This window comes from Camelus ferus, chromosome 15 (assembly GCF_009834535.1).
Source record: "Camelus ferus isolate YT-003-E chromosome 15, BCGSAC_Cfer_1.0, whole genome shotgun sequence".
Classification (NCBI taxonomy): Eukaryota; Metazoa; Chordata; class Mammalia; order Artiodactyla; family Camelidae; genus Camelus; species Camelus ferus.
The window spans coordinates 41851123-41877933 of NC_045710.1; the positions used below are offsets into that span (position 1 = coordinate 41851123).

Consider the following 26811-nt stretch of genomic DNA (forward strand, 5'->3'; position numbering starts at 1 on the left):
TTTCCTGTAACTAGTCTTGTTATAATGTAAATAATAACCCTCTACCTGATCTTGGTGTTCTTGAGTTTCCCACTATAGGCTTGTCTAAAATAGGGATATTATATATATTTATCCTTAAAGTGAAAAATATTAATGAGTTGTTCTTTTTGATTCCACAGAAAAAAAAGGTTATTGAAAAAAAGTTAATTGAAACTAAGTTTTACTTTAGAGGTCAGCAAACTTTCTCTGTAAAGAGCCAGATAGTAAATACTTAGGTTATGTTGGCCACATATGGATCTCTTTCTCATTCTTCTGTCTTTCTTCTTTTCTTTTTCTCCAATCATATAAAAATCAGTCTTAGCTCAGCAAAATTTCAGAAATGGATAGAACCCCAAGTTTGGTACTGTATTAAAAAAAAAAAATAGAATGGACACAGTCATATTTGTATAAGTTTGAATCCTGCTTCCATCCTTTGCTAGCTTTGTGACTTGTGCAAGTTATTTAACTACTGGAATGTTCAATTTGCTCACTTGTAAAGTGAGACCAGTGCTACCTGGCTGGGTGATTGCCTGGATTTAATGAAATAATTTCTGAAAGGTACTTTGCCTAGTGATTATCACATAATTTAAACCTCAAATGTCCCAGCTCCCTTTCCTTCCTTCCTTATCTTGTTTGACAACAGTTCCTAGCCATTTTTTTTCTTTCTTTGAGTTGTCCTGACAAAATTCTAGACTGTATATTTCTCTTAAGTTACCTTAGTAGAAACTCTGATTTTGACCTCATTTGAGTTGAATTGATTTTTCAGTATTTTAATTACTTGGATAAATTTTGACTTTGCTTCCCCTTACATCAAATGTCTACTCACCAAAGGTAATTCCTCCTAAGTTTCGTCAGTAGTACACGCAGTCTGTAATTTTAAAATATATTTATAGATGCTAGTGGTAAAACTTTCATTAGAATTTTGGAGAATGTACCCAATTCTCATAGAATCTATAAGAATATAAATATTTGAACCATTTGCTACACTAGTAGATAAAAATCCAAACTAAAAATAAAAATTTATATAGGTGGGTGGAGATAGATTGTTGTTCATTTTTCTATAATATTCAGTAGCTTTACAATAATATAGGGGGCCTTAACAGCGGATAGGTCATCTAGACAGAAAATAAGGAAACACTGGACTTAAACTATGCATTAGATCAGATGGACCTAACACATATAGACAGTCCATCAACAGTAGCAGAATACATATTCTTCTCAAGCACACATGGAACATTCTCTAGATCATATGTAAAGTTAGAGAACAGCTCAATAAATGTAAGAAGATTGAAATATTAGGCATCTTTTCTAACCACAGTGTTATGAAACTAGAAATCAGTAACAAAAAGGAAACTGGAAAATTCACAAATATGTGGAGATTAAACAGTATGTTCCTGAACAACCAATGGGTCAAGAAGAAATCAAAAGGGAAATAAAAAATATCTTCAGACAAATGAAAATGGAAATACAACACATTAAAACTTATGAGATACAGCAAAAACTTACGAGATACAGCAAAAAGCAGTTCTAAGAGGATAGTATATAGTGATAAACATCTATATTAAGAAACAAAAATCTCAAAACAACCTAACTTTACACCTGCAGGAACTAGAAAAAGAAGAACAAACTAAGTGCAAATTAGTAGAAGGAAGTAAATGATAAATTTCGGAGTGTAACTAAGTGAAATAGAGACTAAAAGTACAATAGAAAAGATCAATGTAATTGAGAGTTGGTTTTTTGAAAATATAAACAAAATTGACAAACATTTAACTAAAGTAAGAAAAAGAAAAGACCCAACTAAGTGAAAACAGAAATGAAAGAAGAGATTTTACAACTGATAACACAGATATACTAAGAATCATAAGAAATTGCTATGAACAATTACATGCCAACAAATTAGATAACCTACAGAAATAAATTCCTACAAATATGCAACCTTCCAAGATTGAATCATGAAGGAATAGGAAATCTAAACAGACCAATTAATTGCTAGTAAGGTGATTTAACCGATAATCAAAAACCCCTTGACAAAGTCAAGTCCAGGACAGGATGGCTCCACTGGTAAATTCTACCAGATATTTAAAGATACCCAGTCCTTTTCAAATTCTTCCAAAAAATAGAAGAGGAAGGAATACTTCCAAACTCATTTTAAGAGTCCAGCATTACTGTGGTACCAAAGCCAAACAAGGACACAAAAGGAAAAAAAATTACCAATATTCCTGATCACCATAGGTGCAGAAATTCTCAACCAAAAATTTGCAAACTGATGTCAACAGTACATTCAAGGTGTAATATACCATGTTCAAGTAGGACTTGTTCCTGGAATGCAAGGATGGTTCAAGATATGCATGCCACTCAGTGTGAATCACCATATGAACAAAATGAAAGCCTAGAATCATGATCATGTCAGTAATGTAGAAGAAACTTTTGACAGAATTCAACATCCTTTCATGATTAAAAACACAAAAAAATAAGGTATGGAAATAAAGTACCTCAACATAAAAAAGGCCAGTTATGACAAGCCCACAGCCAACATCATAATCAACAGTGAAAAGCTGAAAGCTTTTCGTCTGATATCAAGAATAAAACAAGTATACCCACTTGCATCACTTTTATCCACTGTAGTACTGGAAGTCCTAGCCAGAGCAATTAGGTAAGAAAGAGAAATAAAAGATATCTAAATTGGAAAGGAATAAGTAAAATGGTCTCTGTTTGTGGATGACTCTATATTATATAGAGAAAACCATAAAGACTCCACCAAAAAAATTGCTAGAATGAATGAATTCAGTAAAGTTGCAGGATACAAAATCAATATATAAAAGTCAGTTGCATTTCTATACCCTAACAATGAGCTATTGGAAGAAAATTAAAACCATTCAATTTACAATGGCATCAAAAAAAAATGAAATATTTAGGAATAAATTTAACCAAGAACATGGAAGATATATACACTGAAATCCACAAAACACTGGTGAAAGAAATTCAGGAAGACACAAATAAATGGAAAGATATCCCATGCTCATGGATTAGAAGAATTAATAATGCTAAACTGTCCATACTACCCAAAGCAATCTATGGATTCAGTTTAGTCCCTATCAAAATTCCAGTGGCATTTTTCACAGAAATATGTAAAAAACATATTCTAAAATTTGTATGGAGCCATAAAAGGCCCTGAATAGCCAAAGCAATCCTGCAAAGGACAAAACCAGAGGCATCACACTTTTTGATTCAAACTATATTACAAAGCTAGAGTAATCAAAACAGTATGATATTGACATAAAAACAGACACACAGATCACCTGAGCAGATTAGAGAGCAGAAATAAACTCACACATGTATGGTCAATTTTTGATAAAAGAGCCAAGAATATACACGGGGAAATGTTAGTCTCTTAGTCTCTTAAATAAATGCATCCATATGGTAAAAAAAATAAGTAAAATTGGGTGGAAAACTGAGCATCCACATGGTAAAAAAAATAAGTAAAATTGGGTGCCCCCTTATTTGACACAAAAATTAACTCAAAATGGATTAAAACCTTGGACATAAAACTTGAAACCATAAAATTCCTATAGGAAAACATAGGCAGTACACATTTTGACATTAGTCTTAGCATAATCTTTTTAGGTATATCTCCTCAGGCAAGGGGGACAAGGCAAAAATAAATAAGTGGGACTACATCAAACTAAAAAGCTTCTGCACAGCAGGGAAACCATCAACAAAACAAAAAGACAACCTACTAAATGGGAGAAGGTATTTTCAAATCACATATCCAATAAGGGGTTAATATCCAAAATATATAAAGAACTCATACTACTCAGCAAAACAAAACAATTTAAAACATGGGTAAAGGTCCTAAACAGACAGATTTCCAAAGAAGACATCCAGATGGCTGACAGGCACATAAAAGGGTGCTCAGCATCACTAATCATCAAGGAAGTGCAGATCAAAGCCACAATGAGATATCAACTCAACACCTGTTAGCAAGGCTATTATCAGAAAGGCAAGCGATAACCACTGCTGGTGAGGATGTGGAGAAAAGGGAGCCCTTAGCTACTATGGAAACCTGTATGGAGGTTGCTCGAGTAATTAAAAATAGAACTACTGTATCATCTATCAGTCTAACTTCTCAGTATATATCCAAAGGAAATAAAATCATTATCTCAAAGAGCTCTGTACTCCCATGTTCACTGCGGCGTTATTCAAATGAGTTAGTGTATTCTGAGTCACATGGTTAGTGCATGTTTTCTTTACTATATTGTTAACTTCTTGTCTTTATATTAAATGTATATCCTGCATTGCCCTTCAAAGTTGGACTAACCCAGCACTACCTTGAGTTCCATAGCTCAGTGATGACCAAGAAGGCCTTAAAGTTCTGCTCAGCTTGACTAAGCTTTGGTCAGGTTTCCTCCTAACTATAGCCCCCTGTCCTCCCGTTTCTTACTGCATTTACCCAAGAAAATTTGAAATTGTAATTTCTTTCTCTGCCCCTTTGAGATGTGATTCTTTTAGTGTCTTGCCAGTTTTACAACCCCGGAATGTCTTTCTCAAGGACCTCTAGCACCTAGGAGTCAGGAGTCATCTCTTTAAAATGTAATCTTTAAGAAAGAGTGTGCTCCTTTCTCTTCAGTCTTTGAGGGAGGCTAGGAGCCTAAGCACCAATTATCAAACATAGATGACCTAGTCACGTTGACCAGCCTCCCCTTGATGTTCTCCAGTACTTTTCACTAGCTCAACCTCAGCACTTAAAAACTCCCACATTTTGTTTCGGTTGAGTTGGGTTCACTCTTCTCTATTGCAATAGCTTTGAATAAAGTCTTCCTTATCTATTTAAATCGGATCTAGTGCAATTTCAGTTTAATAGTCATTAAGATGAAGATTCTGAAGTTAGACTCTGGCTCCATTTTACTGCACAAGTTACATAATGTCACTAAGCCTCAGTTTGCTTAAGGGTAAAATGGAGATAATGGTACCTACCTACAGGATTTCTGTTCGTGGGCTGATAAACCTTAAGCTCTTGGCATGCTGTCTGGTGCATATTAGGCATAACCATATTAGAGCCATAAAATAATCCATAAATTTTAGGGGTTTGTTGTTGTTAGTGACTGCATGAAAAGCTTCTTGATAGCTGTCTTTTAAATAGTGAACTACTGTAATGTATTTAAAATGTTGCTGATTATCAGTATGTACATTTTTGGGATACCTGTTTTGCAAAGTGAAATCTATTGAGTGCTTGAAATAAAGATAAAAATGCATCATAAATAGTGAAGGCAAGCAACCAGTTATACATATGATCCTGAAGTCTAGTTCCTTTGGGGAGTTACTTCTGAGGCCATGTTGAGAATTGGCATCTGTGAGTGGGAGACAAAACTGAAATACCATGTTTTCAGACACTAGCAAGCTATGTTCTCCAACCAATGAAGAAAACTGTGCTGTTTATATTTTGAAGTTCAAGATATCTCCTACTTAGGCTATCCTGGAACCAAACACTTAAGCTAAAATTTAATTTTTCTTTAATAGATATATGTTAAAATACAAGTTGTATTGCAACACTTCATTGCCTGAAGCTATATCATGAAACGTTGCCTCAGTCCCTAAATTTTAAGAAATGCATGTGAAACAACACATGCTTTAACGCTGAAACTGCTTTCTTTAGGTGGGGGAGCATGGTAACATACAGCTGGGAACTATGGTAGTGTGGCTACATGTCAGTATAAATGTCCTGTCATAATAGTTCCCTGTTCAGTGTGTGCTCTATCTGTAAAACTGCTTCTCCCCCTTCTTTCTCTCTCCAAAAGTAATCTGAGAAAAATTCACTTGAATTGCTATCTGACTTTTAACAATCTATATTCTGTTTGGAAACCCTGCTTGCAATTCTGACTGACTTACAAAGATAACAGTGATGATATGGATCGGTCTGAAAGGCTAAAAGTACTGCATTGATATTCCATTCTTAAATACAGACAACGTGATGGTGTGTTTGTTTTGTTTTTGTTTTTGTTTTTGTTTTTGTTTTTGTTTTAAAGAGTGGTTACCTCTTATAGTATGTTCATTGTTTTTGTACTGCCCGTTAAAGGAGACTCCTCTAACATTTGGTTAATATTTTTAGATTGTTTGCTCTCATCTCCCCTCCCTGTTTGAAACAGTTTTATGTTACAGGAAGGGGTTATAAGAAAAGGCAGAGCTCATCTTATAAGCTGTATGAATACAGATAAAAAGACACATTGTGGTTTATGATGTCTTCATGCCCACCTGGAGGAAAGGGAATTTAAGAGCAAAATAAAAAGACTGGAAATCGAAGTCAACTCAGAAACAAGCTATGCCTGTGATGAAGTTGGAAAGTTATTTGTTATGGCCCCCTAGTTGTATATATTTTATCCTAAGGCACCATTTGGGTTACTAAAATGTAGGTCTGTTGCTTTCTTAACCTATCAGTTTCTTAAGACTTAATTATAAAGGTTATATTTTCAGAGGACAAAAGCATTATTATAATCATTTGTCTGTTCATGTCTTCCAGGTTTATCTTGCAGATTATGGACTTTCCTACAGATACTGTCCCAGTGGGAACCACAAGCAGTATCAGGAAAATCCGAGGAAAGGCCATAATGGGACAATAGAGTTTACCAGCTTGGATGCCCACAAGGGAGTAGGTAGGTCTCTCTTTTTTTCCCTTATTTTTGTTTTAGAAGAGTAATTAGAGCAAAGAGTCCTAGGCGCCATGAAGTGACTTTGCATAGTTAGTTTGAAGAGTGAGAACATTGGTGAGATTTTTATCAAAAGTAGTGAATTCCTGTATGCCAGTGAGTATTTCTTCTAACAGAGGGAGGAGATAGAGACTTTGACAAGTGAGTAATGAATAAAAGGGTGTCTAGTAAGCAAAACTTGATACTCATTTGGGGCAGGAAAGTACTAGTTTGTTTAGGTTAAACTTGGAGGTCAGCAACTGAATGTTTATGCTATAGTGCGTATTGCAGATTTGGTACAGATACATGTGTGAGGAAACACGTTATTCCCGTTTTTCATGGTGCCCTTGTCAGGGCTTTAGAAGATACCATCTCTCAATAAGGAAATCTTTTCTGAAACTATAAAGTGTTAACTTGTGGAAGTCTCTCCTAGTCGCCTTTCATATATCTTACTTATTTAAACTTGCTTTGATGGTATTGGAAACACATTTGCAGGTAAATTACATACATAGTCCTTTTATTGGATATTGATTGTACTGCCTTGCATTCCAAGGCAGACTTAATTCAACAATTCCCTAATTAGTTAAAGTCATAACCTATGTCTTGTATTCATTTACCATTAATTAAACCTTAGCTGTTTATTACACTGCAGTCCAAATCCAATAGCCGACCCAGGAAGCCATGGAAAAGGAAGTAGGAGGTCAATATTGAAAATATATGGTGCAGCGTCCCACTGATGGTTGCTTTGTTCACAATCAATATGGTCAATGCAACTGTAGTTTCTTAGTTGCTCTGTCAGCAAGACAAAAAGTCAATTCTAATGTTATGCTAGTAAAAAAAATGGTGATTATTGAAAAACTTCGGCTTTCAAAATTATATTTTTTGTAAAGTTTGTTTGTAAAAGTATTTTCAAGTATGCTAAACCATAGAAATAATTTTTAAGCAGCTTCGAAAGGACCACATTGTCACTAAAAGGCAATTAGACATTTGCACGTGTTAATGGCTGTTGAACTGTTACCCTAAACTGATACTTTCTAACGAGTTTTAGTTGGTGCAAACAACTGTATATTATTGCCTTTTCTATTAAAAGGGCCATTGACCATGTAATGTAGAGGGTCTTGATCATTTTCCAGAGCAATTAAAACCCACACTAGTTTAAGGTAAGCCAATGAAAAAGTGAAACAAGTGTGTCGGTTATATACCTTGTTCCTTTCCGGAAGAAACATATGTTACGTTTTCTGGAATGGAAATTAACTTTTATACTCCTGATCAGAGTAAAAGAAATTACTACATTTTTTTTTTTCAAGGATAGTTTGGTTAGAAAAGTAATGGTCACTCAGAAATTTAGTAATATTGTGTAGTTTTTCACTATTAACATTGTTAATGAATCAATGAGCATTTTAAAAAGATATAAATGGGACATGGCTTTAATTAAATTAAGAAATGTAAGAGTCAAATAGTCACTAATAGTGGGTTTTCTTTTTCAATGTAAAGTTCTCAATGAATTTTATTCTTTACTTTTGCCAGATTTATTAGTATGAAGGAATTTTTAGAAACCTGCAAGTACTGTTTGATACTGGCATAACTGGAAGCTCATCACACAGATTCTTCAGCATTGGTCCAGCTACGTTCATAATGTTCCTAGCTTACGGTTGGGCCACTTAGTTCACCTGGTAGCGCCAATACTGGTCCAGCTGGGTTTTGACTACTAGCATAGCTAGGAACCACCGCGATTGTGGAGTGGGAAGGTAGGCTTGTTACATGTCGGTCTGCTGAATGCTGGCACTGCGGTAAATCTGAAAAGTCCTCCTCAGTTATTGCATAGTTTGGGGCAGTATTTTCGTTGTGCTGTCTTCATGAAAAATTTGAACAAATTTTTATTCTACACTGCATTTAAGTTTTTTTCTCCCTAAATAATAATAATACATGTTGAAGAGTTGGGTAGATCTCACTATGCTGGGTCTCTGGGGAGAAGATTGAACTGAGAATGATGGTAGAAAGATACTATCTCTTTGGAAGGACTCTTCAGGGGAGCGCCTACATTATATATTTTTGGTATTTGCTAGAAAGTTATATGCTGGCGTGAATATTTATTTTTATCACAGGTTTCACAAGATTGCTGTAAAAATTAGATTCCCTTAATACATTTGAATATACACTAAACTTCTAGATATATCTATATTTACATATAGATATACATATATGTATATATGCATATATACACACATACTTAGATAGGTAGACTTACAGTCATAAATACATATGTATGCTGAGAATTTAATATGCAGTTTTAGTCTAGTGTAAAAAGTAAAGAGTTTGGTATCCTCAAATGTTTGAATACTGTTCATTCCTAATATTTTACATTTAATTTTCCAAAATAAAACATTTCACTTGAGGATTTTATTAGAAATGAAATAATTGTTTTGTCATATCTAGAAAATAGGATAAACAGGGCCATAAATCCTGTAGGTAAATACAGAAGGTCAGATTCATAAATATTCACATGTTTACTTTCAGTACAGTCACTATGTAGTTTAATCTCAGAAAAATCTTTTCTATACCAGTCTAGCCATGAGATCAAATAAATACGGAGGGAGATAATGCAAAGGGAAAACATAAAGAGCAAAACAAGGAAGAAGAACCTCTAGCTGTCAAAGCATTTGCTATGTTTTAGGTTTATCTGTCTGATGAGGCCCAGAAAAATATTCAGCCTTCAGTGTAAAACTGACTGTGAATTACCCACTTAACAGAGGTTGTTAACCCAGTCGGACTGCATGGTCGCTGCTTCCTTTGTTGTGGTTATTCAGAAACTGGAGCTAACTCTCGTGTTTCTGTGAATTAGTTAGGTTTTTGTAGTGAAGGAACTTGTATGAGGGGCCAGGTAGTTTCACCTAAGCATCTTCTGGTTCAACTTTAAAAAGGAGCGTAGCTTATATTATTACAAACCGAAAACTATGAATAGAGGTAGAGAGAGATGGATGGACGGATCACTGAGTGGGTGGATAACTGTTCCTGGAACTGCTGTACATCTATGTATCTGTAGTTTTTTAATTGCAGTTATTCTTCCAAACTCAGTTCTCTTATATGACCTTTCTGAGTAGCTACAATGCTTTATATAGTGTACAAGTAGAGTAATATATTGTTGGGCTTATCTTGTCTATTATTAATTTTTTATTCCTCATAAAAACCAACATGTATAAACATTGACATGTTTTGGGCTTGTTGCCTGATAATTAAAGAGAATTATATCTGTGTCAAACACACTATTTTAAAATTTGTTACATTCTTAGTAATGTTAAAAAGCAATATTTGGATCAATGTGTGGTATAGATTTTTGTAGATTTTTCTACTCACTGAGGCATGCAGTCAATACCTAATTTCTCTAGGGATGTACTGCGCTTAACAAATGGAGCTTTTTTAAATACTTCAGACCTGTGCATTGAGTGTATAATACCTGTTTTAATTTGACATCATAGATGACCATAGAATATATCTAAACTGCATTTCAAATGTCTATTTGTTTATATAATATATTCATTGTCAAGGAAAGAAATGTATTACATCCCTTTTTTTTTATTTTTGCCAATTGCTACAGTATATGAAATCCAAGTCTTGTGTTATTTCTTGCATGGCTTCATTTCACTCTAATTTAGTGCTCCAACTTACAAAATATTTGCGAAATAAACTGAGAATGTATTTTCATGCTACCAAACTTGGGGGAAATGACATGGTTTACACAATATTTACCTTCTTAAACAACAATTCATGAAAGGGAACCCACTTTTCAATTGTAAGGTATTAAGGTAAACCATCAAATTATTGATATGCTCTATTGAATCTGTTAGTAGTCAGAAAAACATACTATTGATTTTTATTTTTAGGTAAATTTCACTGCTATAAATGTCTTTGGTTGATGTATAAATAGATAATAATGAAGACATTATTCCTTCTATGTGGCATAACTCAATTTTGACATTAGACATGATTTTCAGAGTCTTGACACAGATCTTGAGCTATTTGGTTGGGTTAAGAATCCACATTGGCCAAATGTAAGATACCTTTGCTGTGTTGAATAACTTTTCCTAAGCCTCACACGGTAGTATTTCATAAAAAAAAAACAACTAAGGCTTAGAATATATAAAGTACTGAAAAAATAAGAGAGACCTATTTGAAATGTGATAAATTGCATTCTAGTTTTCTAGCATCCCTTTTGAAATTGCAGTGAATTGCGGCCAACATAAAATTTGGTAGCTCTTTATACATCTGAATTCACAAAATTGCTGAATAACATAGGTTACTAGTTAGAAAAGATAAAAAGAAACTTTAAATTTGTTCTGCAGATAGCCACCACTCACTTCTCAAATGAGCATCTTATTCAGATGTTTTCTGCTTTCTTATTGTCATTTCTAAGTATTTAAACTAGTATTTTGAGCATTTAAACCCTGTCTGCTTGAGGCAAAAGTTTTCAAGTTTATTATTTCCTACCAAATCTTATTTTTCTTCATACTTCATAATGTTACTGTATATCAGAAATAAAACTAAACAGAAGACACTTCAGACAGATAAGCAGATCTGTTTGGGGTTTAACACATACACTTTTCTTTTTCTCCCAATTCTACTTTCATTGCATTTGGTGAATCACACCCAGATAATTTTACTGCTCTCTGATTTGAGAATAAGGACCAGTTCTCCAGTGTAACTTCTCTGTTGTTCTCTTACCAGATTGGAAGGACCATTTAACACTTTATGAATTAATGTTTTAACTAGACTAACTCTTCTTTATCAGAATGAAGTAGTTTGAAAGAAACAGCTTCATGAAAGGACAGTTGGATGAAAAATTTTGGTAGTGCTGCAACTAAGACCTCAATATCTGCTGCTTACTTATTCCTTGCCAAAACAACTGTCTCTGCATCAGTTTGTCTTTGGGTGTTTTAAGTGAAAATGCCTGCTTGAAGTACTTCTCTAACTATAGAAGTAGCATATGTGATGTTGTTTAAATAACAGTAAAACTAACAATGGAGGCAAAGTAATTAGATTGAGTGTTAGCTTTGGATTCTGAAAGACTTGGATTTCAATACAGAGCTCTGTGAATTTTTGCTCTGTGATACTGAACAAGTTACTTAACCTCTCTGAGCCTCTATTTTCTTATTGATCAGCAGGGTTAATGATACTTATATTATTGTTAGGATAATTAACTTAGATAATATAAAAGCAGCTAGAGTGTCTGGCACAGTAGCAGCTCCATAAATCATAGCAATTGTTTTCATTTTAATTATGCATTCTAGTGTCAGCTGTTTCTGGAATCTGCTTTCTAGTGTAATAGAATTCAGGTCTCACTCTACCTGTGCCTTTTTTTTTTTCTCTTACTCTTGGCAATACTTTATCATTTACAGTTGTTGAGCAACTGAGAGCACCACAGGCTTTCAATGGAAAGAGTCATTTACATTGCTCCATATTAATAAGCTAAATAAAAATTAGATGCTAAATTTTATTTAGGAACTAACAAGAGAATGTAGAAGAAAAATATTAGTAATGAAATCTTGCTATATTTCTAAGCAGTAGTACTGTAAAAAATGATTTTTGTTTTAAGGAAATCTATATGAAAATGCACTGTTAATAATTATGTTAATTATCAAATACAACTGAAAAACCTTATACATTATAATAAATTAAACAGAAATACAAATTACACAGAAGCAAAATAATCCACAACTTTCCACAAAATATAATCCACAAAATATTTCAACTTTCCAATTAAAAAGAATTATAGATATTAATAGTCTTCTTCAACTATGATCAATTCTTATTTTTTATTTTCATCATTTTATTTAATTGTTTTCAAATATACAGGAAATAATAGAATAATATAGTAAATATCCAAATATTCTATCCTCGATTCAACACTTACCATTTTTCATATCATCTATATTTTGATGATGTATTTTAAAGATACACGATCAGTTCATTGTGTTAATTACATACCCACACAGAGATGCTAATATTGTCATCTAGAATATTTATTTTTAATTAATTTAACAGATGTTAAAATTACTCTTCTGTATACAGTGGACAGAAGGAAGACATAATCACTGGGAGAGTCTTTGAGTTAAACTCCGAAACACATCGAACTTTGCACTTTGTTTCTGCAGAAGGGAATTTCAGGGAGAGGTATTTACTTGGAAACATTTTTAGTCCTTTCATCTCACTGTTTAATGGCGGGAAAGAGTCACTACAGGATATTTTTTTAACATTACATGTATTTCTTTAGAACTTAGTGGAAACAGTGGTGAAAGGTTTACCTAATCATAGTTATTAATGTACATGTGCAGCGAAAGGAAATAAGTAAAAGGTTGAAAAATGTGATAGTGTATTTTAATTAGGTAAGACCAAACTAGAATAGCGAAATGAAGTTAACTCTCGAAGGGCTATTTCAAATGAAGACCAGTTTATGAAAAGATGGACTTCAGAAATCTAAATGACTTGTCATTACTTACAGCTTCGTATCAATTAATCCCTCAGTTGGGGGGTGGAGGGAAGTGGCTGGGAAGGTTCATTCCATTTTAATTCTGATTGTTTTTCCTGAAAGGGCCTCTTGTGTGTAGCTCATGTTGTCCACACAGGTACCAGAATATAATTTTTCTAAAATTAGAGGATATGAATTTTTTTTAAGTGGTGGTAATCAGAAACTGCCATAATGGAAAAGGGACTTGTGAACACATCCGTACAAATGGAACCATTCCGTTATTGATGGGAGATTTATTACTGATGATACCACTCCAAAACAGTGTGGTAGAGATTGTGTTTTTATTTTAATAGGAGAGCCAGGTCTTGCATTAGGACACTGTTGAAGCTTGTGCAGAAATTAGACGGCACCCACGGGACTGTGGCATCTTACTAGATTGAAGGGCCTGTAATAATCCCATACTTTGATAGCGCTCAAGATGGAGTATGTGCAAGAGCTGGCCTTGTCTCCTGCTTTTACAATAACTTAAGTACAGTGACCAAAAGTAGTTATGATCTGCTAGCAGCATTGTTCTCAGTAGATGACTTTTTAAATTAAAAATAAGTTTACTGAGTGACTTTTCTGAGTTTATTTAATGAAACATAATAAAACAAGATACCTGTTTACAGCAGGTTTAACAGCTACATATTGCACTTAGGAGATTTTATATCCCTACACAGATGAAAGTTCAGCTAATGGTAGAAATGTAAATACCAGCCTGTTGTTTTATAACAGTTTGGGAATGGTTATAAAAATGAGTTTATTTTGTTGGATTTTGTTTGGTGTTTTCATCATTATTTCAGTAATATTTGTTATATTTGACATGTTTCTTACATTTCATTGTCCATGCTTTGAAATCAGTTACTTTAAAAAATACATAAAGTTATGATAAAATTAGTCTTGACATTTAATAGCTTTATATAAATGATATTTATATTGGCCTAAAAATATTCTTTTACTGCATTTTTTTGTGAAAAGCCATGTTATACTAAATTCTGAAAGCCTCTCTTTGACTTTAAAATCGACTTCCCACCACCTCCGCCCCATCCTGTGCACTGTTGCCTCACCTTTATCTTTTTATTCAGGATATTTGACCAGAATTTCAGCTTAGTGTTGCTTAGTTCTGAAAAGAGTATTTTTACAATTTTAGATCCGTGTACCCAAAACAGGAGGCGTACTTTATCCTGTACTTTGATCTGTGTTTTAATACTGCACACTAGATGGCAGTTTTGTCATATTCTTCCAATTTCAAATGCTACTAGTATGCGTGGAGCAGGAAAGGCCATCAGTGTTTAGTCTGCACTCAAAGGGTCTCTGCATGACCAATGCAGACCCCATGGACTTCCTGGAACATATGTTAGCAATTTAGCTGCAGACATTTATTTCTTTGTTTTACTGCTTGGCTCTTTGAGAAAGTGTTGGTGCCAGGTTATGGGTTGTCTGGATCATGTCAGAGGCCATGGAGATCAAGTTCATGTGACAGGTCAGACTGAGGAAGGATGAAGTTGGAGGAGGTGAGGAAACTGACCCTTACTTTCAACAGCAACAAGTCACTGCCTGTCTGTGGACTGGGGCCAAATGCCTGGGCGTTTAAGTTTTACTCCAGCTGAACAAACAAAACACATCGCCCATTTGGCTTTTTCATATTTCATCAGTGGTGGTTCATTCAATGATTTCTCTATTTCTCAAAACTCGCTTATCCCTCCTCTTTCTCTCTTAATGCTTATTCCTATAGCCCTGTCCAGACGAAGTGACCTTGAAATCCTCGGCTACTGCCTGCTGCGGTGGTTATGTGGGAAACTGCCCTGGGAACGGAACCTGAAGGACCCTGTGGCTGTCCAGACTGCTAAAACAAAGTACAGATTTTCAAGTATTCCATCATGTACAGCAGCAGGTCTGAAGGAACACACTAAAGGGAGTTAACCTCCCAGAGAAGATTGCCATTCAACCAAATGATAGCTAAAGCAAATTTCTTAACTTTGAAAAATATTTTTTACAAAACCAAACAGCTTACAGACATAAAACAGTTTACAGACATGAATATAACACCTATGAAATCACATGTACGTGAGTTGTAATACAGAATTTGAAGTGAAATATTTGTTCCTTTACATGGTGTTTTCCAAAGCTTAGATTCTAGGTGGTGGTATTTTCAAGGAGGAGTATTTTCAAATTAGCATTGTACAAGTAGACGGAGGTGGTGTGAGCTTGGTGTGATTGATACTAACCGTGCAGAGCCACAGTGTGAAATGGGACAAATAGGGCTTATATTTTTCAAGTGAAAGAAACATACCTTTTTCTTAATCCTGTGTGTTGGTGGGAGTATGTTTTGTTTCTTAGGGAAGAAACAAACAAAATTTGTTTATGAGGTGTTTATATAAGAGATCATCTTGTAGCCACAAAAAACACTTTTAGTATTCCACATTCAATTTTTATCACCTAAACTCCATTAGCATGAGAATTAGATTAGACTGAGAGCAGAATGGGTTACTATTTCACTGTTTTTCTCACTGATCAGGCCTAAGGAGAAGTCAGTTGCACGCAGCACAGCATAGCCAGTTTTTCATTCTGTGCCGAGATATGTCCAACAGTAGTTATCCACAGATACAGTATCACAGTGGGAAAAAGCAGCTATGTTTTAAGTAGGGCGAGTCACCACAGAAGTTTCCAAAAGAGGTGGCTGATCCATAGAAATGTCTTCAAATTCAGTGTGGTATCAGTTCTTAACAGAAAAGCTAGCTTGCAGATACAGAATAATACAGATTACATTTGTAAATACTGACATATATTATATTGAAATAGTTCTCCACTTGGAATCTTGATCATCCCAGTCCCTTTCCCAAAATGAACTACATTTACTTGTCAGTTTATTAGAGCTACCTCACCACGTGTTTACTGCAGGGATCGATGTGTCCGTACAACCCTCGTGTAACTAACATGTTTCCATATATGGGTCAGATCAAAGCACAGTAATGGGCATATGTAAACAGTCTTGGCATCCAAATTTTCCACCTTAGTTTACCTACTTTGAATAAAAGACTTTATCTAAAAGAATAGCATTTTACTTCTAATGATCATATGTATGTTTTTCTTTTAATAAGACTTAACTAATATTATTTTACTCTTTCATCAATATGAGTATGTAGATGCATTCATTGTAGACATCTCTAATGAACAGGCCCACATGGTGTATAGGGTATCATGTAAATAATAAAATGGTAATAAATATAACCCTCATTTATATTTTGGGGATCTTTACATATATTAATATCTTCATTTTTACTTGACTACTAATATAACCCTATAGATCAGTAAAGCTAATATTGTACCATAAAGCTTATAATTAAGACATATGTATAAGACATATTTTATATGTGTATATAACTGAGGTGTAGACATTTCCAAACTTCTTATGTAATACATAATCATAATTTATTCAACTTGCTGAGAAGCCATAACACTGAGACTTCCCATACAGGCATGCATGCGTATTCAACCATAATACTGTATCTCTCTCACGCCCTTTGTTTTCCTGACATGGGGTGATATTAGATCAGCGCATTTATTGCTGCAGTTCTGCCTGTGCCTGAGTTTGTGAATCAGACATTCATGTCAGTAATTGTAGTTGAGTGTTTATGTATTTGTAGCTGAAGCAACTTAAGAGATTTGTACTTGTTCAGTCTAAAACACTGGAAAGTGCTAAAATAATGGGATTTTTTGTTTTGTGTTGGGGATATTTCTTGTTAACTTGTGAAATCATAGGATGGCATAAAACACTGTCCAATGGAGAACAGTATACATAAATAATTAAATGATTTGCCCACCCCAGTGGTAACCAGGTGAGGAAAAATCCTGAAAGTCCAGATACAATTTTCTGTGTATTTTTTCTTGTTTTTAAGGGGGTGGGGGAACCATGTGTCCCTACTTGTACATTTCTACATGTACAAACTCTGTGTTAAAGCATTTATACTGTAATTCTCATTTAGTTTCTAGGCGATGGATATAAAATTGGTCAGTGAGACTTGAGGGATTGCTTCCCTCCACTTACCCTCTTAGCCATTCCAGGTGGGTGAAGAGAAGTATGGCAAGTGACCCACCAACACAGAACTTGAGTTTTGTTTTCTAATCAAAACAGCGATTTACAAGATTGCAAACAAATTAATTGTGCTTTACTCTATTTCTTTTTAGTCTGCTGGATGAGCTCCCTGAGTCAGTGCTTAAATGGGCTCCTTCCGGAAGCAGTAAGTCAAATGATAACTTCCACCTTCTGTGTGATTTACAAGCCGTCACATGTGTCACTCCTGTTTTGTAGCTTTTGCTGCACCCATTCCCACAGAGGTGGGAGGAATGTCTTCAGGGTTATGGATAGGTTGTTAGAGAGGAGAATGTTTAGATCCTGTTTCCATCAGGACACAAGAATGCTGCAAGAACATATTCAGGCAGAGTTCTCAGCTCTGTTGAATGCACTGTTTTCTTTTAGACACACATTTTGGGACCCATGCACAGATTTAATGGTCAGCCATATCTGGTATTTCTAGAGCTGACTTTTTGTTTTTGTTCCTCCATATATTGTTGAAAGAAGATAAAGTTTATCTAATAAGAAAAGACTAGAGATAAGATTTGAGTGATAGAAGAAATGATGGGAGGAGTACCAGGTTCCTCTTTTTCAGTACAAGCCATTTGAGTCTATACTATTATTTATAAAATGCAGATTTCTATTTCTAAAGCACAAAATTTCAACTGACAATTTAAAAAACCAAACCATTCAATGCTGTTCTGACCTGGGTTACACTCTGACTGAACAGCCATCAAAAAAACGGGATTGGCAAAGGCATATGTCCTTGGGAATCGGAGGTCTATTTCGTTAAACGGTTTTCTCTTACATGTTAGTATGGACCATTTTGGAATTCTTTAATTGACAGTATTTTCAGTAAGAATAGTAAGTCAGTTCAGAACTGCCCAGTGCCGTGTGGCATGTTGTTCAGCACCAATGTAACAGCCGAGTTAGACTGTCTTGCAGAAAGAGCCCGCCTCTGCTGTCAGGCTTGCTTTCTCCTGGAGACAGAGAAGCAGAGTGTCTTGTTCTCCACTTACAGCAGGCATTTTCAGAGTTAGCTTTTACCTGACTTCTGAGAGTAAATATGTAACTGACCCTCTAGCTAAGGTCAAATAGTGTCAGTTTCTACCTGAGAGTTTCAAAGTAGAGTTAAGTCATCTTAAACATATTTACAGCCCTTCTTTGACAAGAAACCACAATTTTCATTTCCTTAGGAGAAGAAAGAGGAACCACCCCGTTCTGCTTTCCCACCTCCGTTTCCCAAGCCCCATAAGTCCGCCCAGCGTGAGCCTTCTCCTTCCCACTCTCTGTTGTCCCTTTCCTTATGACCGAGCGAGGCAGACGGGAGAGCAGTGTTCTCACCTGGGGGCATGGGTTGCAAGATGAAAGTTTTTCATTTATGTAACTGCACTGAGTAACTCTGTCAATATGCCAGTACCCTTTTTGGCTAACATTCTCATTGGTGTTTTTACCAAGTCATACAGCTTATGCTTCACTCAATAGGACAGCAAAAACGAGAGGAAAGATGTTTAAAAATTTTTTTTAATCACGTATTTCTCTTACTTTTCCTGTCCTTCCTGCACGAAAGGTAACTGTTCAGTTTAGGATTAGAAAAAAAGACCTGAAGCCCTGGATTGTATAAGATGATTGCTCATGGGCCCGTGTATATTCTGGGGCACTGCTGTTGCTAGAGATAAGAAAATTTGAGTGATGGAAGAAATGACGGAAGGAGTACCAGGCTCCTCTTTTTCAGTACAAACCATTTGAGTCTATACTATTATTTATAAAATGCAGATTTCTATTTCTAAAGCACAAAATGCCAAAACTTTATTAACTGAGGATCTCAAGTTAGTTGGCTGTGCTTAGAGTGGGTACTGCTAACATGAAAATTAATCTGACTTACAAAAGGTCTGTTACTGAGATATTTTATGAAATAGAACAGCTGAGAAGTTTGCAACATACACATCCAACTCAGTGTAGTAAGTTTCAGAAGTTTGTGTCTCTTGAAAGGATAGTCAGTGATGATACTTGGCATTTCACTAGCTTAAAAAGCAGGGGATTCAAGAATATCCTAATTTTGTACTACTCAAAGCATTTTGTTTTATAGCTCTGGAAATAAGTTAGTAAATTAAAAGGTGTACCTCATTAATAAATCCAGATCTTGAAAGGCTGACATTTAAACCAGTACTGTATCCCGATAGTCTAAGCTTCAGGCTTATAATAATAAATTTATAACAGAGGTGGCTCTTGTCTTTTTCTGCCTCTCCCACCTCACTGGTACCTTGGTTTTTCAAGGCCCAGCCCCACGAAGGCTTTGCCGCACGGCTGCTAGAGTGCCAGGAGTTTGCCGTCGTCTTCTAACAGGGATTTGTGAAAAGTGTACCCAGCAAATTCAGCTCTCTTCTCCATTTGGGAGATTTGGGTTAATAGAAATGTCATATATGCCAAACTGGGCTTACCAGTCTTGCAAGAGACAGAGAACAACAGAGTGTTTATATTAAAATTGTAAAGTGGAATTTAATCTTTTTTTTGATCGTCTCTTCAGGAATTGGATGCCCCAAAAAGGGCTCCTGGAAGCATGAGTTATAATGTGATGAAGCAGCAGCACTTGCTAGTTAATAGAGATCTGGTTGAGCGAATGCTTGATAACAAATTCGTCTTGTACCTCAGAGAGGACAAAAGGAGGTTGCAGAATCACAACACCATCCAACACAATAAAAAAACTCTGGAGCCAAGAGTTTTCATCTTAGCCACAACAGCCTTATGTTCCTAGAAGACAGCTGTGGACAGCGTAAACTGTCACTCTCTGACTTTCCTCGGGGGGAGAGATGATGACTGCTTCCTGTGGGGTTTTTCCTGGAGGGAGTGAAAGCCAGTGTGTCTGCTGTTGCCCACTCAAGTGGAGGTCGGCCTGGAGGGGAAGTGAAGGCTTAGGAAGCCACTGTGCCAGCCCAGGAAGCTTCGCAGGTTTCCCCGCCGTAGGACATAAACAACTCAGTGAGACAGAGGAACTTGTGTCTGGGTCAGGAATAAGCTTTTGAAGAGGAAAGGCTTGTAAAAACTAGGTTATGACGTATCTAAATGTCTCTGTGAACAAATGAAAACAGGCCAGTTTTTAAACAGTGTACAGTATGATCACTTACTTGTATCTCAGATTGAACCTCCACCTGAAAAAAAAACGTCAACTATGCTTTAAGCGGCTGTTTGTAAGTTTTGGTTACTGATTCCACTTGTACTGTATTAAAGTTTCTCATTCACAACTTTTTCATGGGGCGAGAGTTAATATATCATTCTAGGGAAGGGATTATGTTAGAGAAAAAAAGGTGGCAGCTTTTCATCCTTGTGCTCTAAATCAGGAAGACTGTGTGGTCATTGCACTGGGCTAGCTACGTATGGAGGATTTGAGTGAGGTTTGGCAAATTCTAAAGTCAGTCACAGCTAAAAATGTAGAATTCAAGGTCATTTCTAAATATACTGTTGTAATCTCTAAATCAAAGCCTTAATTAAAATTTACAATGATTTTTTTTCCTTTAAGGAGGTTTATAATAAGTAACACTTGTTTTTAACTGAATTTTAAAAACTTCAACATGAAAAGTTATGAAGCATGATTAGTCTATTATATTATTCATGTAGTTCTTAGTTGTTGCACCCCATAAATCAAAATCACTATGATTTTAAATATTTGCTTCCCTTGATAAGATTAATGAATTGTAAACATATCAACAAAGATATGTGGGGGAAAAAAAGAAACCCACCAGTTTCCCCCATCTTATCAAATCTGTAGGTCACTGTATTCCAGTCCTTTGAGGGTATTATTTAAAAAGTGCTTTTCATCGAATTGTTCATTCTTAGTTTCTTCAAGGTGTGTGTGTGGATGTGAGTGCACGCATGTGTAAGAGAAAAAACAACCGAGATTTTGCGGATATTGGAGTCTTGACAATTCTTGCCAATTATGAATGACATACTGAAAAAATGTGATACTTCACAGGTGAAATAGCGCAGTATTTGCTGTGTGCTCGTGATTTAGCATACGATGAAAAGCCAAACTATCAAATGCTCAGGAAAATTCTGAATCCAGATGGAATGCCATTAGGACCACTGGAGTTTTCCACTAAAGAAGAGAGCTTAAATATGCCTGCTCCAAACAATCCAAAGGTAAGTAACTGTCCCTGGAATTACCTTCTGTGAAGCTTTTCTACCAAATGAAGTTTTTTAGGTGTCAAAACGAGTCTGACAACCCTGTTTCTTGCTTAGTATATTTAATTCGCATATCTCCTAACTCAGCTTCAAGAAATTTTGTGGAAAGTTCTTTTGACCTATTGTCTCTTAGAAAAAAAAAGGATCTGTGTCCTCTTGTGCATCTGAAAGAACTAAAGGACTCTCTGATGTCAGAGAGGCAGGTCTCAGGTAAGATCAAAGGCCAACCCGACCGACTTCATTCATGAAAGCCTTTTCTTGCTGCTTTTCTTCGGATTTTCTTTAGTCACTCCTCTGTTTTTGCATACTCGTTTGGCCATAATTTGGTGGTGGTAGTAATATTCTTAGATTTAACCAATTATTTGTATGTGCAGATATTTCAATCTATAGAAACAATTCTTTTTTTTAAAAAAAGTTACTTTCAATTTACTTCTCCTTTACTCTGTCTTCCAACTGACTCCCTCACAGCAACATTAAGAAAAAAAAGAATTAGAACTTGAAACAATACGAAATAATTAAGAGGAAACATTTTTTTAGGAGGGTGGGGGAAACCTGAGACTGCTCTCAGCAACATTACTGGACAGGCAGCTAAATATCCAACCCCACCTTGACACTGCTCATATGTTTAAAAAAAAAAAATAGGGCTTTTTTCCCTGATGCTTGTACAATAAGGTAGGGTCAGGATGCCATTCATTTTTAATATTTCTTATGAACTTTGGATCATCACAAGTGTTCACGAGCCAAGAATGCAGGATGCAAACTAATGTGACTGATAGGCTGCTAGATGAATGGTGAGTCAAGTATCAGTGCACAGATGGTTCTGATTTGCTGAATTTTGTAGCTGCTGCAACTGAAGACATAAAATATCCTTCTAGTCATAAATTAGCTCTTTGGAAGCAAAACCTTGGCACCAGAGCTTTACAACCTTCAATTAGTAGGGAAAGAAGTATTTGAATGACTGTGGTATTGACATCTGTAGGCCTGCATAGTAATCATTCCTAATAGAAGAGAATATCTGTTTGAGGAGGTTTTGCATGGCTAATTAACTACCAGTGAGAATATGTAATTTTTTCATGATCTCCTGATTGTCACCTTTCTCTCATGATACAATTACATTTTATTGTAGCAAGTGCCTCACAAACCAATTGTCAGCACTATTTACGTATTGCAGAAGGCAGAACAAAAGTTCATGTTTAATAAAAAGCCACTGGATTTTGATCTTGGTAATTACTGAGACTTATTTTAACAGTTTTATTGACTTTTGTGTTTTTATCACTTTTGCAACAAAACAAAGAGCTATTTCCTTGACGTCGTATTCCCCTTGCAATAATGGTCATCACTTAATCTGCGCTAATTTAAGTAGATTTTTCCTTCTTTGTAGTTTTTCAGTTTCATAAACTTAATTGAAATATAAAAGAAGCCATTTTAAAAACCGATAGCTATATCCTCTGATATAAAATTCTAATTATTATCCACCAGAATTTTCAGTTTCATCAAATTCAAAGGATGTTTGTTGTGAAAACATTTTTATATGCAGAGATAGAAAGTAAAACATTTTTCCAATGAGATTCAGTCGAAAATATTTTATTTTTCCCTTTTGATTGCAGCACTTTAACACTAAGAATAATATGCACTCCTAAGACCTTAATATCTGTTAACCATATGATCAACCTCAGTATTATAGACAGTAAGATGAACTGGGGATATTTTTCAAAGCAGATTGATATTTATTGAATAATGACTTTATTTCTTGAGTATTTTGAGTACACTAATATATTTAATAATTACAGTATAAAATATAGGCTTACCATATGTGAACAAACCTCTTAAATATCTTAATTTTTATTTTAAAAGTTTACAGATTTTGTAATGCTGCAAAAACCAAACTTGAAAATGATCAAAAGCAAAGTATGGCAGTATAAACTGTCCTAAATGATACAAGTACAGGATAGTTTCCACAACTAATTACTTCCATAACAAAATCATTTTTAAGTCCAGAATGAGTTTCACTCACATAGCCACACATTTCTCTCTTTTTAGACAGACTCCCTTTGTTAGTAGCTAAAGACGTTTCTAATTACTCTGTACATGGATCTAGTTATTTAAGAGAATAAAGAATGAACTCTGGACTTGTACTTTATGGATAAAGATACTTAAAAAGAAGTCAGTGGGCCTGAAAACATTTAGCCTCTAATAAAATGTTTCTACAATTGAGTATTCAAAGGAAAGTCTTAAATGTTTAATTTTTTTAGTGTTATTTTCCTAAGTATAAGTGTTTTGTGCCTTTTAAATTTAGCAGTTATAACAAAAATATGTTTTGGTTAGGTATTAGAAAATAGCATATCACCATAAGAATCTCAACAAACAGCATCTTTTCACAAAAGAAAAATGAGGTATTTTTCCAACACCGGGCTTTACTTACTGGGCACCATGAACTGTTCCCTATTACTGAGCCTTCTTCTTGAAGTCCTCAAATACATTATTGATGTTAAACTCTCCAGATGGTAGAGACATTGTTTTTTTTTTTTCTGAAAAGCAAATCTTTGGGGGTATTTGCCTCAATTGAAATGAGCGGTGTAGCTGAGTGTAGCTGCAGTTACTTGCCAGTGGTTCTGACGGCTCCTGAGGTAGCTTTGCCAAATTACAGGAATCTGTCGTCAGGGCCACCACAGTCCAGCTATCCCATCCACTGGATTTAATGTCCAGAATTCACTGAAGGAAACCATATTCAGTAAGAATGCTTATCGAGGTGAGCCAAAGCTCTAGGATTCCCAGAGGAAAATGCTGAAGCCATGCTGGGAACTAGCATTCCTGGAGGCCCCAGCTGAACCCTTGAATAAGGTGTTTCCTCCACGGTGCTGGATCCCTTTATCAGTTTATCAGTATCTCCCTCCTTGTATTGATACCTGAATCCATAGCATAATGGTTATCGACAGCCGCATGATGAGCCATCCTCCCTACATGCTTTACCTGGCAGAGGAGTAGCTGCGGGGTCATGGTTAAAGTGTTCAAGCTGTCCTATGTTTCAGGCGGAAAGTTAGTTCACCCTAGATCTGAGGGTTCACATGGCAAGTCCAAGGGTGAATATATTATTATCGGTAGTAGTAATCTTTGTATTGAACTTAAAAATTTACAGAATTCTTTCTTGAGCTTTAATTCTCAAAAATAGTTCTGTTAAACTTGTTTTTATATTTATTTTCTATGTGTGAGAAAGAGGATATAAATTCTTAATTATAAGCACATTTTTGCTTTAGGAGTCCAAAAATATTGCTTATTTTGTAGAACAGGGTGGCATGCCAATGGAAAATTAAATGAAAAGTACCTTATTTGAATAGCCACTGTCTTGAAAATGACACAGGTTTGGAGAGTATCTTTCTATTTGATGATGTGGGGTGCCTGGCGTGTTTTCTATATTTACTTTTATATCTTTAAGAACAAGTTTTACTCTGTTCACAATTAAGAGTTAAACTTCATCATCACACTTCACTTACCATTTTAAAAGTTTCCCTAGAAATAGAAATTTTCCATAAACTGGGTATCATTTTGGTTATTAGCTAGAAGTGCTCATGGCAGCACAACTTAACCATCCAGCCAACTGACAGGAGATCCAGGAGGCCTCAAAGAGGACTGAATACATTAGACCAAATTTTGTTTGTATATCAGAAGCTCCTAGGCCAAAAAACTGTTATGCCTCAAGTGCCTCGCATATAGGAGGCTCTAAAAACCTCAATTAATATCTCAACGAATCCTTTATATCGCAGAACACATTTCATAGTGATTGGCAAGCCAGCATTTGATTAGGGTAGAACCGTGTACTGCAGCCTTGGGAAACCCTTTGTTTCACACTAGCGGTATGATGGGCATTTATTACCAAGATGACTTCAGTGGAAAACTGGCTCAGAAGGTGGTTACACATGGATTTTCCTAGGAGTTGAGAGGTAGAAATAAAGAACCCCTGAGTGATCAGAAAGCAATTCCAATTTTCAGGTTACTGAGAAGCAGTGGCTTTGCTATCCTTTGAGAAGCTTGGATCAGGGAGGAGGGGTGGATAAAGAATGGTGTTGTGACAACTTAGACCTAGCCACAAAACACCAGCATATTTTAAAGGGAAGGAGTGAACACACTTGGCAATAGAAGCTAAAAATTGAGACTACAAATTAAGGCTCTGCTTGCCCCGCCGATGTAATTCATTCTCCAGTTTGGCACTGGCTACTCCATTATTTCCCCTCGTGCTGTTCCTGTCTTCTGCCCCCTATTTAACCCATGAAAAAAGGTGATGGCACTTCCAGCTGCTGTAAACATGAAGCTGCTGAACAAATAGTTCACATAAGGATCTTCACTGTGGCTTTCAATCTTCCAACTGTATTGTGGGATCTGCCCTCCTATTTCTGTGTCTACTTCAAGGTTATTGAGAGTCAGTCATCCCCCAGATAACACCATGGTGTGAAAAAGAAACCTTAGAGACAGCAAGCTCATAGAATTTAACCTCTGATACTGGTACACAGTATTAGATGACATGGACTGTTATCCATCTGCTCAAAGGTTAAATTACCTGTGTAAGAAAGTAAGCAACATTGTAAGCTCCTTTCATATGTTCACATTAATTAGGCTCACTGCAGTGATAGAAGACTAAGATTCTAATTAATAAGAATTTAAACTAAAAAGATGTACTGGATCTACTCCCAGCAAAGGTTAATAATGAATTCATGTGCAGTTTTAAAATGTGACAGTTTTCTGTAAAAATGCCGTTTTCAATAAGCAAGTTATCTGTAGAGATAATTTCTAAGGAGTGCACAACAGTGACACTAATTTTAATTGGTCTTGTCCTACTGATGAGAAAAGGCTTGGATCTTGCCAACGACTATATTTTTCTCTGACTTCCATTTGTTGGTTTCCTCTTTACTTCTTCCTTTTTTTTTTTTTTTCAAAGCTTGGCAAGTACAGAATTTTCAAGAATCTGGACATGAATGCATTTTTTTTTATAAGTGTCGAAAGTTTTCATTATATACTACTACTTACTCTGTATCAACAGGTTGATTCACGAAAGGCTACAACAAAGCAAGTCAATCAGATGCAAAATAGGTTAATAGGAAAACAAGGCCCCAGTGAGAGAAGTGCCGAGTCCTGCGCAGCGCGGAGAAGAGTGCAGGGAGAGGAGGAGCCTTCGGGGCTGCCCAGCCGTGACCCGCCGCAGGTGAGAGGTGTGCTGCTGTCGCTGCCGACTTCTCCCGTAGTGTTAAATTCGGATATGCCCTTTGGGAGTGAGGACGTTTTATTTTCTCTTGGGGGCCAAGGTTTTGTTAAATGAGAAAGGACAGAAAATACCCTATCCAGTGGATAAAATCAAAGCAGCCAAG

The 26811-nt window shown here is 35.7% G+C and overlaps 1 protein-coding gene across 3 annotated transcripts in view; it reads left to right on the forward strand.

Moving 5' to 3' along the window:
* Positions 1-26811, forward strand: part of VRK2 (VRK serine/threonine kinase 2) — a 95660-nt gene that overhangs the window by 54056 nt on the left and 14793 nt on the right. For 2 of the 3 annotated variants that reach the window (XM_032497591.1, XM_032497592.1), the window contains exons 8-12: positions 6533-6665; positions 14936-15056; positions 17389-17441; positions 21246-21412; positions 26487-26655. In XM_032497591.1, coding sequence (XP_032353482.1) covers positions 6533-6665; positions 14936-15056; positions 17389-17441; positions 21246-21412; positions 26487-26655 — 643 coding nt within the window. The remainder of the gene's footprint in view (positions 1-6532; positions 6666-14935; positions 15057-17388; positions 17442-21245; positions 21413-26486; positions 26656-26811) is intronic. The other variant, XM_032497590.1, reaches the window with a different exon arrangement.